The 12,706-nt window shown below is 47.4% G+C and overlaps 1 protein-coding gene across 5 annotated transcripts in view; it reads left to right on the plus strand.

The window, feature by feature from the left end:
- The window catches only part of PHKA1 (phosphorylase kinase regulatory subunit alpha 1), a 3,177,076-nt gene that overhangs the window by 1,618,475 nt on the left and 1,545,895 nt on the right, over positions 1 to 12,706 (plus strand). For all 5 annotated transcript variants that reach the window (XM_044057561.1, XM_044057557.1, XM_044057558.1 and 2 more), the window contains exon 18: positions 9,899 to 9,977. In XM_044057561.1, the coding sequence (XP_043913496.1) occupies positions 9,899 to 9,977 (79 nt within the window). The remainder of the gene's footprint in view (positions 1 to 9,898; positions 9,978 to 12,706) is intronic.

Here is a 12,706-nt window from a genome sequence, read left to right on the forward strand (position 1 = left end):
GGTTGTTGCTATCGGACAACCTGAAGTTAGGCAGACCTTTCCTACTTCCATACTTCTCAGTCATTGTGACCATGGATGCTTCCCAGTTGGGGTGAGGGGGGCATTTTAAGAGAAAGATGGTCCAAGGCACATGGTCACACACAGAAACCAGATTGCATATTAGTGTTGTGGAGATGAGCAGTCCTCCTCACATTGCAAGCCTTTCAGGACATAAAAGATCCTTCCCCACCATGGGATCTCAGTGTGGTATTGCAAGGCTTAACTCAAAAACCTTTTGAACCAGCTGGTGATTGTGACTGTTTCTTTCATGGAAGACTGTCTTTCTCATTGCCATCACCTCAGCAAAGAAAATCTCAGAGATTCAGGCCTGGTCTTCTAAGCCCCCTTGCATTATTTTCCACAAGGATAGGGTGCCCTTCATACAAATCCTTCTTTCATGCCCAAGGTAGCTACAGAATCCAATCTCAACCAGATCATTCAACTACCAGTTCTCTTCCCAGTTTCTCTAATGAGGGAGAACGTTTGTTGCATTGCGTGATGTTCACAGGCAGTCGAATTTTTTTCTCCAGAGGACAAAACCTTTTTGAAAATCAGAACAGTTATCTGTGTCCTCCTGTCTTAGCCATCTGGGTCGGGCGATTTCTAAGGTTCCTGTCATTAAATAGATAACAGACTTATCTTGATTTATACCAAGTGTGGATTACAGTCACCTCATCCTCTTAAGACCCACTCCACTAGGTCTGTATCCACCTCTTCTCCCTTTTCTTCCAAGGCTTCATTAGATGATATCTGTGCTACAGCCACTTGGTCAAAGGCTCACACATTTGTATCACATTACAAATTAGACATTGTTTGAATGAGCAGGGCTTCCTTCATTTTGGGAGTGCACTGGCATATCCTTCCTTGAGACTACCCAGTAGTTGTATAGCTGGGGACTCTATTCATACATGAGAAGGAATGAGAGAGACTGCATCAGATTTATTATTTATGTACATACCATAACTTGGTATCTGTGTTGTCTTCTTTCATTCCTCCTCGCCTTCCCACCCTTCTATCTCCCTTCCCAGTGTTCAAGAAGACCTGGAGAGAACTTCTTAGGAACTGTTAATCTGAAGTAGGTACTTCATTTGTCAGCAACCTTTGGGTATTGGATCCAATCTCGGATCCGAGCCGGCAACTTGTTTCACAGCTATAAGATCCGAGCTCCTAGCTCCTCCCCTTACCCATAATCCCCTGCCAACCCTAACTAACCTCAGATCTAGTTTGCCACGCTTAGTGAAAGCAGCTAGATTCAGAGCTCCTAGTCAGTTCAGATATGTTTTTCAGCTTATTATCGCTATTGTTATAATTTTTGTTAAAAGGTTGAGTGTGTTAGGTTTCCCCTTATTTAGCCCTAAAATCTTACTTTTTTAGTGTAATTTCCTCCCCTCCCGACGCTGGTGCGTAGTTTGTGTGTGGGTCGGTGTGTGTTTGGGGCCTTGTGTGAGTAAGTTTACTTTTTTTGGTACTAGTGTAATGTCAGAGGCCCCAAAACCGATCTTTTCTAAATGCATCGAGTGCGGCCATAAGCTTTCACCGGCGGATGGCCACACTTTGCATGTTCGGTGCCTTGGGGTTGAACACCTCTCCTGTGGGTGTACTATCTGCACGGCGTTGAACCCCAGGGCACTGAAAGAACGGTGGTCAAAGCTGGTCCTGGCGGGACTTTTGCCCCCGGATGCGGATTCGGCCTCCAGTGCTCCCGTGGCCTCCCCCAGTCCTCGGTGGCGGCCACTCCTGCCTCTCTCTCCCCCCGGCCGGGACTCAAACTCCCGTTGCGGCACCGGAGGAGAGGGAGGCCAGGAGGGAGAAGCACCACAAGCGGCGGGCTGAGGCCTCCGCTTCGGCCCCCCAGCTAAGTGGGCTTCTCCTTCCATGACTTCCAAGTCTCCTCCTCCTCGGCTCCGGTCCCCATGCTTCTCACCGGGACACGAGGAGGAGGAGATCCAATCTCCATCGAGGTCATCGAGGCGGCACTCCCGGCCCGCCTCGGTGGACTCGTTGAGATCCACATATAGCCTGTCAGATGCAGACTTGGACCGGATGATGAGAAGGTTCATCCAGACCCAGCTGCAGATGGGAGTGCTCCTACCTCCCCCCCCCCCCTTTGGGGGGGAGCTCAATGCCTTTTTTTGCCCCGATAGCTCCTTCTCCAACCCGCTTCCCAGGTTCGGAGCGCCCGGAGCCGGGCAGCGTTGGAGCCGGGGGTGGGTCGGCGCCGACAGTACTTGGTACCTCGGCTCCCACCTTTCCCTCGAGTTTGTCGGGTCCATCCTTGTCAGATCCGAGCTCTCGGAGCCGTGGGCTGAGCTTCGGATCCGAGGGATTCAGTGTGCCTTCGGCTCCGTCCAGGTGGGAGCACATGGGTCCTTCGGATCCGATTGTCTCTGCTCCGGTTCTGATCCCCCCATCGGATCCGAGTGGGAGTCGGCTCTCAGATCCGAGAGAGAGCGACTCTCCCTCGGCCTTTGATGCGGTGGAGAGGGCTCTGTTGAGTGCATCCGGACCCCCGGCCCTTGCCTCGGCCCCGTCCTGCACTCCCTCTCAGCTGGGTCTGGCTTCCATCACCCGGCCACAGGGACAGCCTGCTTCGATGTCTCAGGTCGTTCCACTGGAACAGGATGTTGCTGGTGAGACTTCCTCGGACAGCCCCCCCCCCCCCTCGAGGATGTTCCTCATAAGCGGAAGTGTAAGAGGAGGCACATGGACTCCCCTGAGTCCTTAACAGAAGACACTGACTTGGATGAAGGGGAAGGCTCCCCAAGGTCGCCCCCCGAGGATGTCTCCTTCGGAGACATCATGGAAATGCTCAGGATTGTGGGGGGTGGTCTGCCCCCAAGGCTTCCTCTGACGAGTCCGTGTTCCTGGAGGCGTTCGAAGCAGGCCCATCTACCTCTTGGGTGTCCCCTCCGCCCGACCCCCTGGTGGACCTTATTACCATCAGGGCGTGGAAGGAGCCGGACACTGTGGAGCCAGTTCCCAAACGCCCCGATAGGATTCTGAGCCCCCCTTCAGAGAGATCCCACTGGAGCAAGGGTCCCCCCGTAGATGCCATGTTGGTGGCGGCAGCCACCAAGAGGGAATTAGCTCAGGAGAGCCCCTCGGTCCATCCACCGAGCAGAGTCTCCCGCTAGAAGGATCGCCTAGGGAAGCGGGTCTTTAGTTCAGCGACCTTCTCAGTAAGGTCCCTGAACTACATGGCACACATTATTAGGATGCAGTGAGACCTTATCAAAGAGTACGCTGCTTTCCCCCTGGAGTCCATGTCGGCGGAGGACAAACAGTTGTACTCCACTCGCATGGCCACTCTAAGATCTATATCGAATACCTCTATGCGGCTTTTGTCCCATGCCACAGAGGGAGCCGCTAGAGCCAGCGGAGCAGGTCTAGTCATGAGACGCCAGGCCTGGCTCCGACATTGTGACTTTGCGGAACCCTTCAAGGCGTCATTTGCGAATGCCCCCTTTGATGGTTCTGCCTTATTTGGCAAGACCGTTCGCGAGACTCTAGTCCAGAGCGAAAAGGACGGGAAGATGTTGTCTGCCATCGGAGTCCGCTTCTCTGCTTCCCAGAGGTCCTTCTCCAAGAACCAAAAGGGACAGAAGAAGATGTGGTTCCGGGAATCGCAACATACCCAGCCTGCTCCGGACAACCAGTCCTTCCATGGCAGAGGAGGACGCCGCTCTAGAGGCAGAGGGGGCCCGAAGAATTTTGGGTCCAGAGAAAGCTTCTCTGATAGGCCCACGCAGCAACCCTGAGGGGTTGCCCGACTGCTCCACTGTGGAGGCAGTCGGGGGGCGTTTCTCGAGGCACCTGGCAGCTTGGGAGTCCATCACATCAGATCGCTGGGTGCTTCGTATCATATCCAGAGGTTACCAAATTCCCCTGTATCATGTCCCCAAACTTAGAAACTTCCCCGATGTACCACCCGATCAGAGGGAGGTAGCAGCTGCAGAGATTCAGCAGCTCCTAGAAAAAAGAGCCATCCAACCTGTCCCCCCAGACCAGCACTGATTAAGTTTTTACTCCAGGTTCTTTCTGGTGCCAAAACAGACGGGGGACTGAAGGCCAATTCTCGACCTCTCCCTTTTGAACCTGTCACTAACCAAACAAAAATTCCGGATGGTCACTCTTCAATCCATCCTCCCCCTATTGCGGGAGAATGACTGGTTCTGCTCAATAGACCTCAGTGATGCGTACTACCACATTCTGATGGACAGACGATCCAGGAGGTTCCTCCGCTTCCAGCTGGGAGCCAGTCACTACCAGTTCAGGGTCCTTCCCTTTGGTCTCACCACAGCCCCCAGGGTGTTTACCAAAGTATTGACAGTGATAGCGGCCCACCTGAGACTCCAGGGAATGCAGGTTTTTCCATACCTGGACGACTGGCTCCTGACCGCCCCGACAAGGCATCTTCTTTGCTCAGCCAGGGACTACTTTCTCCGGCTTGCTCCCCAGCTGGGCATCACCATCAACAGGGACAAATCTTCTCTGGCTCCGACTCAGGTGATAGAGTTTATAGGGGCCAAGTTGGATACGAGAAACCTTCTAGCATTCCTGACTGCGGAACGACTGAAAAACCTGAGGCTTCATGTGCGGGCCATCCTCCAGTTAGAAGCTCCATCGGCGGGGTTGGTTCTGAGGGCTCTAGGCTCCATGGCGGTGGCAATCACTCTTCTGCCATTGGCTCGTCTGAATATGAGGGTCCTGCAATGGACCCTTCAAGTCCAGTGGTCCTTTCTACATTACTCCCTAAGCCATCCTATTTCCTTCAGCAGGGCCTGCAGGAGGGCTCTTTTATGGTGGCTCCAATCTCCGGACCTCCATACGGGACGTCCCTTCTCCACGCCTCCTCCCCTCGCCACAGTGACCATGGACGCCTCTCGCCTCGGGTGGGGGGGCATTGCTCAGGCAGGACGGTCCAAAGCACGTGGAACGACACAGAGACCTCTTTGCATATCAATGTCCTGGAGATGAGGGCGGTGCTATTGGCGTTGCAAGCACTTCAGAACCTTCTTCCTGTAGGAACTATTGCGATACAGACGGACAACATGTCAGTTGTCTGGTACATCAACAAACGGGGGAACCAGGTCCTATCCTCTCTGTCGAGAGACCATGAGAGTGTGGGAATGGGCGATCTCCACCAACCGTTTTCTTATTGCAACACACATTCCGGGACAGTCCAACATACTGGCGGACAGGCTCAGCCGCACCATTCTTTCCCCTTACGAGTGGTCTCTCAATCCCCAGGTAGCAAAGCGGATTTTTGCCGAGTGGGGGCAACCCTGTTGCGATCTCTTCGCTTCTCCCTCAAATACAAAATGCAACAGTTACTTCGCTCTAATTCCCCCCTTCAGGGAATCCCCGAGAGACGCTCTGGTGCATGCTTGGCCTCCCGGTCTACTTTATGCTTACCCACCTCTACCTCTGATGCTGAAACTCATACAGAAAGCCAGTCGGTTGGGGAGCAGAATGATCCTCATTGCCCCATTCTGGCCTCGTCAAACGTGGTTCCCTTACCTGTGGTCTCACCTGGTAAATCCTCCTTGGATTTTGGATCCCCTACCAGATCTAATATCTCATCCCCTAGATCTCCCAATCCCGAACCTGGACAACCTCAAGTTGACAGCTTGGCTGCTCCAGTTTCACTCCTAGTCAGGACTCCCGGAATCTCTTCCCCAGTTAAAGCCATCCTAGTAGCAGCACACAAACCTTCCACTAGAAAGGTCTATCGCAGTAAGTGGAAGCGTTTCTCCATCTGGGCGGAGAATCATAGCTTAGATCCCTTCACAGCACAGTTGCCCACTGTGTTGGATTTCCATACAGGTCTTTTTCATCAGGGGGCTAGCTGCTCTACGCTCAAGGTTCAACTGGCAGCTATTTCTCATTACCATGTGGGACATGAGTCAGGCCCTTTGATTACGGCAAAATTGTGTAAAACCTTTCTCAAGCATACCTTCCTGCTCAGACCTCCTGTCAAGGAAGTTGTACCCCCTTGGGATTTATCTCTAGTCCTACAGGCCTTAACAGCTAACCCCCTTTGAACCTGCTGCTTCGGTTGATCTTAAGTACCTATCTTGGAAAACGGCGTTCCTTGTCGCTATTACTTCAGCAAAAAGAGTTTCTGAACTTCATGCCCTTTGTGTAAAACCCCCGTATTTGGCCTTTCACGAGGATAGAGTGTACCTCAGGACCAATCCCTCGTTCCTTCCCAAGGTGGCTTCAGAGGCTAATATCAACCAATCCATTAACCTGACAGTCTTCTTTCCTAAGTATCAGAACAAAGGAGAATACAAACTGCATTCGTTAGATGTGCATAGACAACTGTGCTTCTATATTCACAGGACTGCTGGTCACAGACAATCCGACCAGTTGTTCATCTCCTTTGCCAAATTTAACTTGGGTAAACCTGTCTCTAAGGTCACTTTATCACGATGGATCTCACAGTGTATTCTATTGGCTTATGAAAGTTCTGGGAGGCCCGCACCTCAGGGAGTTCTTGCACATTCTACTCGCTCCATATCTACCTCTGCTGCCTTTAGGTCTAGAGTGCCTTTAGATGATATTTGCTCTGCAGCCACTTGGGCCTCATCTCATACCTTTATCAATCATTATAAGCTGGACGTTATCTCCAGAGGGAGAGCATCTTTTGGCTCCGCAGTGCTCCGGAATATCCTTCCATGATGGCCGCCCAAGTTCCAGGTAGCTGGGGACTCTGTCCCAAAGGTTGCTGACAAATGAAGTACCTACTTCAGATTAAGAAGATATGTACTCACCATAATGTTCCATCTGAGTAGGAAACTTCATTTGTCTGCAACCATCCCCCCCCTCCTTCCCCCTGACCTTCAGAATTTTAGTTCCTGGATGTCCTTCTAGTCCCATTCGGGACGTATTTAGCCTTTTAGCTGCTTGTAGGAGGGCAAACTTGATCTGAGGTTAGTCAGGGTTGGCAGGGGATTGTGGGTAAGGGGAGGAGTTAGGAGCTTGGATCTTATAGCTGTGAAACAAGTTGCCGGCTCAGATCCGAGATTGGATCCGATACCCAAAGGTTGCAGACAAATGAAGTTTCCTACTCAGATGGAACGTTATGGTGAGTACATAACTTCTTATTCCTGGTTTTGAGCGTTTGGTTATGGATGCATACTCCTCTCCTTCTTTCTTTCCCTACTCTCTATTCTGTATTGGGAAGCACACTTAATCTGAGAAGGTTGGTTGGAGTGCTGGGCATTGTAGGAAGTGGGAGGACTTCCAGACTTGGATCCTAATGAAATATGGCTGGGTCGGATCCATAACCCATATGTGAGGAAGAATGAAAGAAGACAACACAGATACCAAATGATGCTAAGTATTTAACTAATAATTATGTTCAGCCATCCCAGGATCCTTGTTTTGAAGATTAGAAATCTGAGGTTTTAGAAGTGTTAGAGCCTGACCAGTCATTTTCCTCTGAGGATAAACAGGTTCAAAAACCCTAACAGTTTTTCTTTTCCCCAAATGCTGACTAGATTTAAGGATTATTCGGCTAGGGGCAATCATCAACTGCTCCCGAGATCAGCAAGATATATGATCTTTGGGAGGATGAGGCCTTGGACATGACAGCCTTCTCCCTGTTGATCCCAGCTTTGGAGTATGTTTTTAAGAAAGCCCACAATTCTCCTTTGCTGAATAAACCTCTGCCTAAAAAAGTGTTAAAGAAATTCATGGTGTACTCTGCCATGCCTGGTCTTCAAGTGCCCTTGTTTACAGACCCTGCTTCTGTGTCCTTGACTCCCATCATTCTCCAGAAAAGAGTTGCCATGGAGACAGATGTTGGACCTATCATGAAGACATTTTTCAAGGTTTCCAAGTTCAAGATGCTCATCCTGCGGACAGTGTTTCCTTGTCTGCCAGATTACTGCTTCATGGTGACCCTGGACTTGGATGCATATGATAATATTCTCTCTGCTCATTGCTTCAAGGTATATATGAGCTTTGTATTCAGGTTTGCATTATTGGTTCTCTGCAGTGCCTTTTGGGCTTTCCACTGCACCTCAAGTGTTTACCACATGCCTTGGCTCAGTGCAAGACTCTTAGCCTTCATATTCTCCTTTACTTGGATGATTTGTTGATCTGGGTAGAGTCTGCATCCCGGTGTTTGGCATTGCTAGAGAAGGTCTCAACCTTACTCTCTCAGCCAGGGTTCAAAAATAAACCTCTGGAAGTTGTTCCTGATATTCTTGCAAAGACTCATCTTCCTGGGGTGCTTAATCAGCGCTGACAAAAGAACAAGTTCATAGGTGTTTACTAGGCTAATGATAAGGACCACAAGGGCCTTTTTAAGCCTAGCCATGCAGCCCAAATCTCTGACAAGTTCTGATACCCTTGATAAGTGTAAGCAGGGGCTTGGGAACACAAAAGATTTACAAGCTAGGGCTTGGGAGATGAACCATTTACAGGTTGCCTGTGTCCATTAGAGACATAGGTGACAAACCAGGGATGAAGTTCCTGTTCCCCATCCAGTTTTCCAGGTCATACTTGAATTGGGTTAGTGAGAAACTCTGCTTCACATGGATGGGGAGCCTGTTCCAAAAACTGGGTAATCTCTGGGATACATACCTGTCTGTCCAGCAGGTCCCATTTATATTTAGAATGGGTAATTCTGGTGCTGTTTGTTTTGCAGGTATGCAAGGAGGCCCATCAGAGTGGGGTCTGACAATGCCCTGTATGTTGGACATGGATATCCTCTTAAAAGCCTGTAGGAGACAGAATGCAGGGATAGAGCCTTGAGGCAGTTTGCATAGGACATTTTACTTAAGCCTTGTATTCTTTTAGTGAGGAACCTAATGTTGTTGGATATGACTGGTTAAGTATATACCAAAGGGGGCATTGTACTTCAATCTACTGAGTCTTTTGGCTTTTTCCTGGTAAGGGGTCACCACAGCGGAACTCCGGTCCGCTAATGATTGGCAGTAGATTTTTTTTTTATGAAACGCTGAGGTGCCAGCTCGACGCCCAACCTTCAACTAAGGCATGCCCATTTACGTACGCATGTCTTTTGAACGCTACCCAACCGTGGGGAGGACATGCAGACTCCACACAGAAGGCACTCCCAAGCCAAGCCGTGAATTGAACGGGAGAACCTCTTGCTGTGAGGTAACAACGTTACCGCCGCACCACCGTGGCGATTGGCATTGTACTTCAATAATGGATCTAATTAATGCTGAATACAAAGACTTCCTTGAACTCAGATGCCGTACCTTTGTTTGTAAAGCTTGGGGTTCCATCTTCTCTTCCTGCTGGACCCTAGAAAACTGAATGGAACCTGTTTTCAGGTTTGTAAGGCAGTCTCTGTTCTTGCCAGGTGATTGATCACACTCACAGACAGGCAGTAGGGAGGGAGACTCTGAGCCTTATTAGACTGCTAGATAGAGGGTAGCAGGGCACTACTACCCAAATGCTGTAAGCCAGTGAGTTCAACAAACATCTACAGTTACAGGAAAGTAAGACTTACATGACTGTACTTTACAGGTGTTGGTCGTGGCTCTGTGGCTGTTAGATGGAGTGTGGTCCGGGAGACATGCCTACTTTAAATGTTTTTACCAGAATTCAGTAACTGAACCATATTGCAAGAGCTGTATGATTATCTAGTGCCTTGGTATAAATCTAATGTAAGTATAGTGCCATAGAGAGTTCATTTGGTGGTTCTATAACCCATATAGTTATCATAGGGATGGTTCCGTAATTTACCTTTGCAACTGTATTACTTTTGTTGGTGGTCTGTTAAATTATAGGTCAATGTGGATGTTGTAGATATGTTAAAAATAGCTGTCTGTAACTTTTAAAACCTGATTACTTTTAACACCTGTACATTGTTTTTTAGCGGAAGATGAAACAAGTGTGGATCCTGCAGTTCTTTCAACGCTACGAAAATTACAGGATGGTTATTTTGGTGGTGCTAGGTAAGGTTCATGGTTGGGGCAAATAGTTTTATTCTTCTGAAATAAATTTATTTCAGAATGTATCCATACCCAGAGCATATTCTTGCTGTGTTTTTGTTATCCTTACACAGACTGTGGCACTGGTTTATGTGTGCATGTTTATAGTAGTATACACTGAGGAAGTCTGGAAAGTTCACCATTTTTCCCTAGAATTAAAATTTTCAAGAGGTATGATTCTCTAGTAGTTTGTGTCCTTACTTGTGCAGGTGTTTTTCAAACTAAATTGATTTAAACATTTACCTACCTGTTTCCCTTGATTAAGATGGATTTTTTTCAAACTTACTTTTTCTTGCAAAAACTAATTTGGGTTTCGTGCCTTTGAAAATATGTACACACATGGTATGAGGTTCTCATAAATCCAGTGCTGGCATGCACTTGTTCAGCTCTTCTCTGTACTCACTATGTAAGAGGTGTGCTCTGTCATACTGGATATTTTCAGCTGCAATAATTGATACTTATTTTTAAGAGCACAGAAATGAAAACAAAGACTATCATTACAACAGCTTCATGTGACATGTGAGGATATGTCATTTGCCCCCTAAACTGATTAACATGTGGGCTTGTGGTAGACATATTCCCATTAAATATTACCACATCCACTGGTTGTTATTTTTAAGACCCGATTGTAGTTTTGAGTCTTGCAGTATTTGTAAAACGTTTAACAAGACAGACAGAGAGCTTTATAAAAGTGTTTTCTTCATGGTTAATTGAAGAACATTTGAAATCTCTTGAGATGCTAGCTGGAAAAGAGGGATCTGTTTGATCTGGTCTCTCTAAAAATAGGGGACTATTCGATCTGATCGCCAATAAACTTACTATTGAATTTTCATTGACCACCATTTGTTGCTGTCCATCTGACCAACCGCAGTAGTGGAAAATAATTTCAAAGTGTTTTTGCAGGGGACTGAGCTCTTTAATGGTGGGGGCTGTACCTGCATTTGCACCCTCATCACTATACCTATTACCTCCAAGATTGCATCATCTCAAAAGACACATTTATTCCTTTTTCTCTGAGTCACTCTGACTTTGGTGATGGCCCCCACATTGAGAGGTTAATGGGCATGTTCCCCATGGAAAAAAAAATACATCTATGTTCAATCCCTTTTTTTAAGGGATCTTTATTGTGCAGTTCTTCACCACAACCAATGCAAACCCATTGCCATGTTAAGTGTTGACAGTGTTCAAACATTTGAAGCCTTATTCATATGTGCCATCTACTAACTTGTAAATCACACAAGTATTGTACTTTGCCACTTGTTACAGAAGAATGCATCTTTCATTCTCAGTCTACCAGTCTACATTAGATTTTTTAACAGTTGGTACTGCATGGTATATTAAACTTCACAATGTCAAAGTCGACCTAGAAAGAGAGTTCAGACACACACGAATATAGTGAGAGGAGAGAAGATAGATCAGAAAAGCCCGTTAAGTTGGAGAATTCCATAGAGGCAATTACAAATTCTGCTGAAAATTTTAAATCATCTACCAGCTAAACAGTGGAGGGTATCTCCACTTTGATGGCTGGCAAAACAGGAATCTCAAAGCTGTTCATTTATGTGCCAAAAGAATACTATCCGTCATTGGTGTTTCACCTTGTGTAAGTGACATCAGCACCGGCATTGATACATTCAGTGGAACCCTCTGGGATTATGTTAGAACTTTTCTAAGGCTGGTTGAGAATGTAAGACTGAAGAAAATTCTAATGCATTTGCTCCTAAAGAGGTTTTATCCCCTTGAGCATTTTCATTTTATCTAGAGTAGTTACTGCTTACTTTTTGTCAGTATTTTAGTAGTCTAAGAAACTTATGTAAAACAGAAGCAGATGGTATTATTCTTATCTGAAATTTACAAACTATCTTTACAAGCAGCTTTATAGAATGGGACTTTTTGTATGGTTGTTTAGGCAGTCACGTCTCCCGCTTGCTCCTTTGAGAGTCATCGTCTTCTTTTGGCTGTTCTCATTAGGGGTTGCCACAGCGGATCATCTGTTTCCATTTCTTCCTGTCCTCTGCATCTTGCTCTGTCACACCAACCACCTGCATGTCCTCTCTCACCACATCCATAAACCTTATCTTAGGCCTTCCTCTTTTCCTGTTACCTGGTAGCTTCATCCTTAGCATCTTTTTCCCAATATACACAGCATCCCTCCTCAGCACATGTCCAAACCAATGTAATCTTGCCTCTCTGGCTTTGTCTGCAAACCTTCCAACCTGGGCTGACCCTCTAATGTACTTATTCCTAATCCTGTCCACCCTCGTCACACCCAGTACAAATCTTAACATCTTTAATTGTGCCACATCCAGCTCAAACTCCTGCCTTTTTGTCAATGCCACTGTCTCCAACCTATATAACATAGCTGGTCTCACTACCATCTTGTAGACCTTCCCTTTCACTCTTACTGGTATTCGTCTGTCACAAATCACTCCTGACACACTTCTCCACCCACTCCATCCTGCCTGTAATCTCTTCTTCACCTCTCTTCCACACTCACCGTTACTCTGAACTATTGATCCAGAGTATTTAAACTCGTCCACCTTTGCCAACTCTACTCCATGCATCCTCACCATTCCTCTATCCTCCCTCTCATTCACACACACATATTCTGTCTTAGTCCTGCTGATCTTCTTTCCTCTTCTCTCTAGAGTATATCTCCATCTCTCCAGGGTCTCTTCCACCTGTTGCTTACTCTC

The sequence above is a fragment of the Protopterus annectens genome, chromosome 15.part0 (genome assembly GCF_019279795.1).
Source record: "Protopterus annectens isolate FY-2018-M chromosome 15.part0, PAN1.0, whole genome shotgun sequence".
NCBI lineage: Eukaryota > Metazoa > Chordata > Ceratodontiformes > Protopteridae > Protopterus > Protopterus annectens.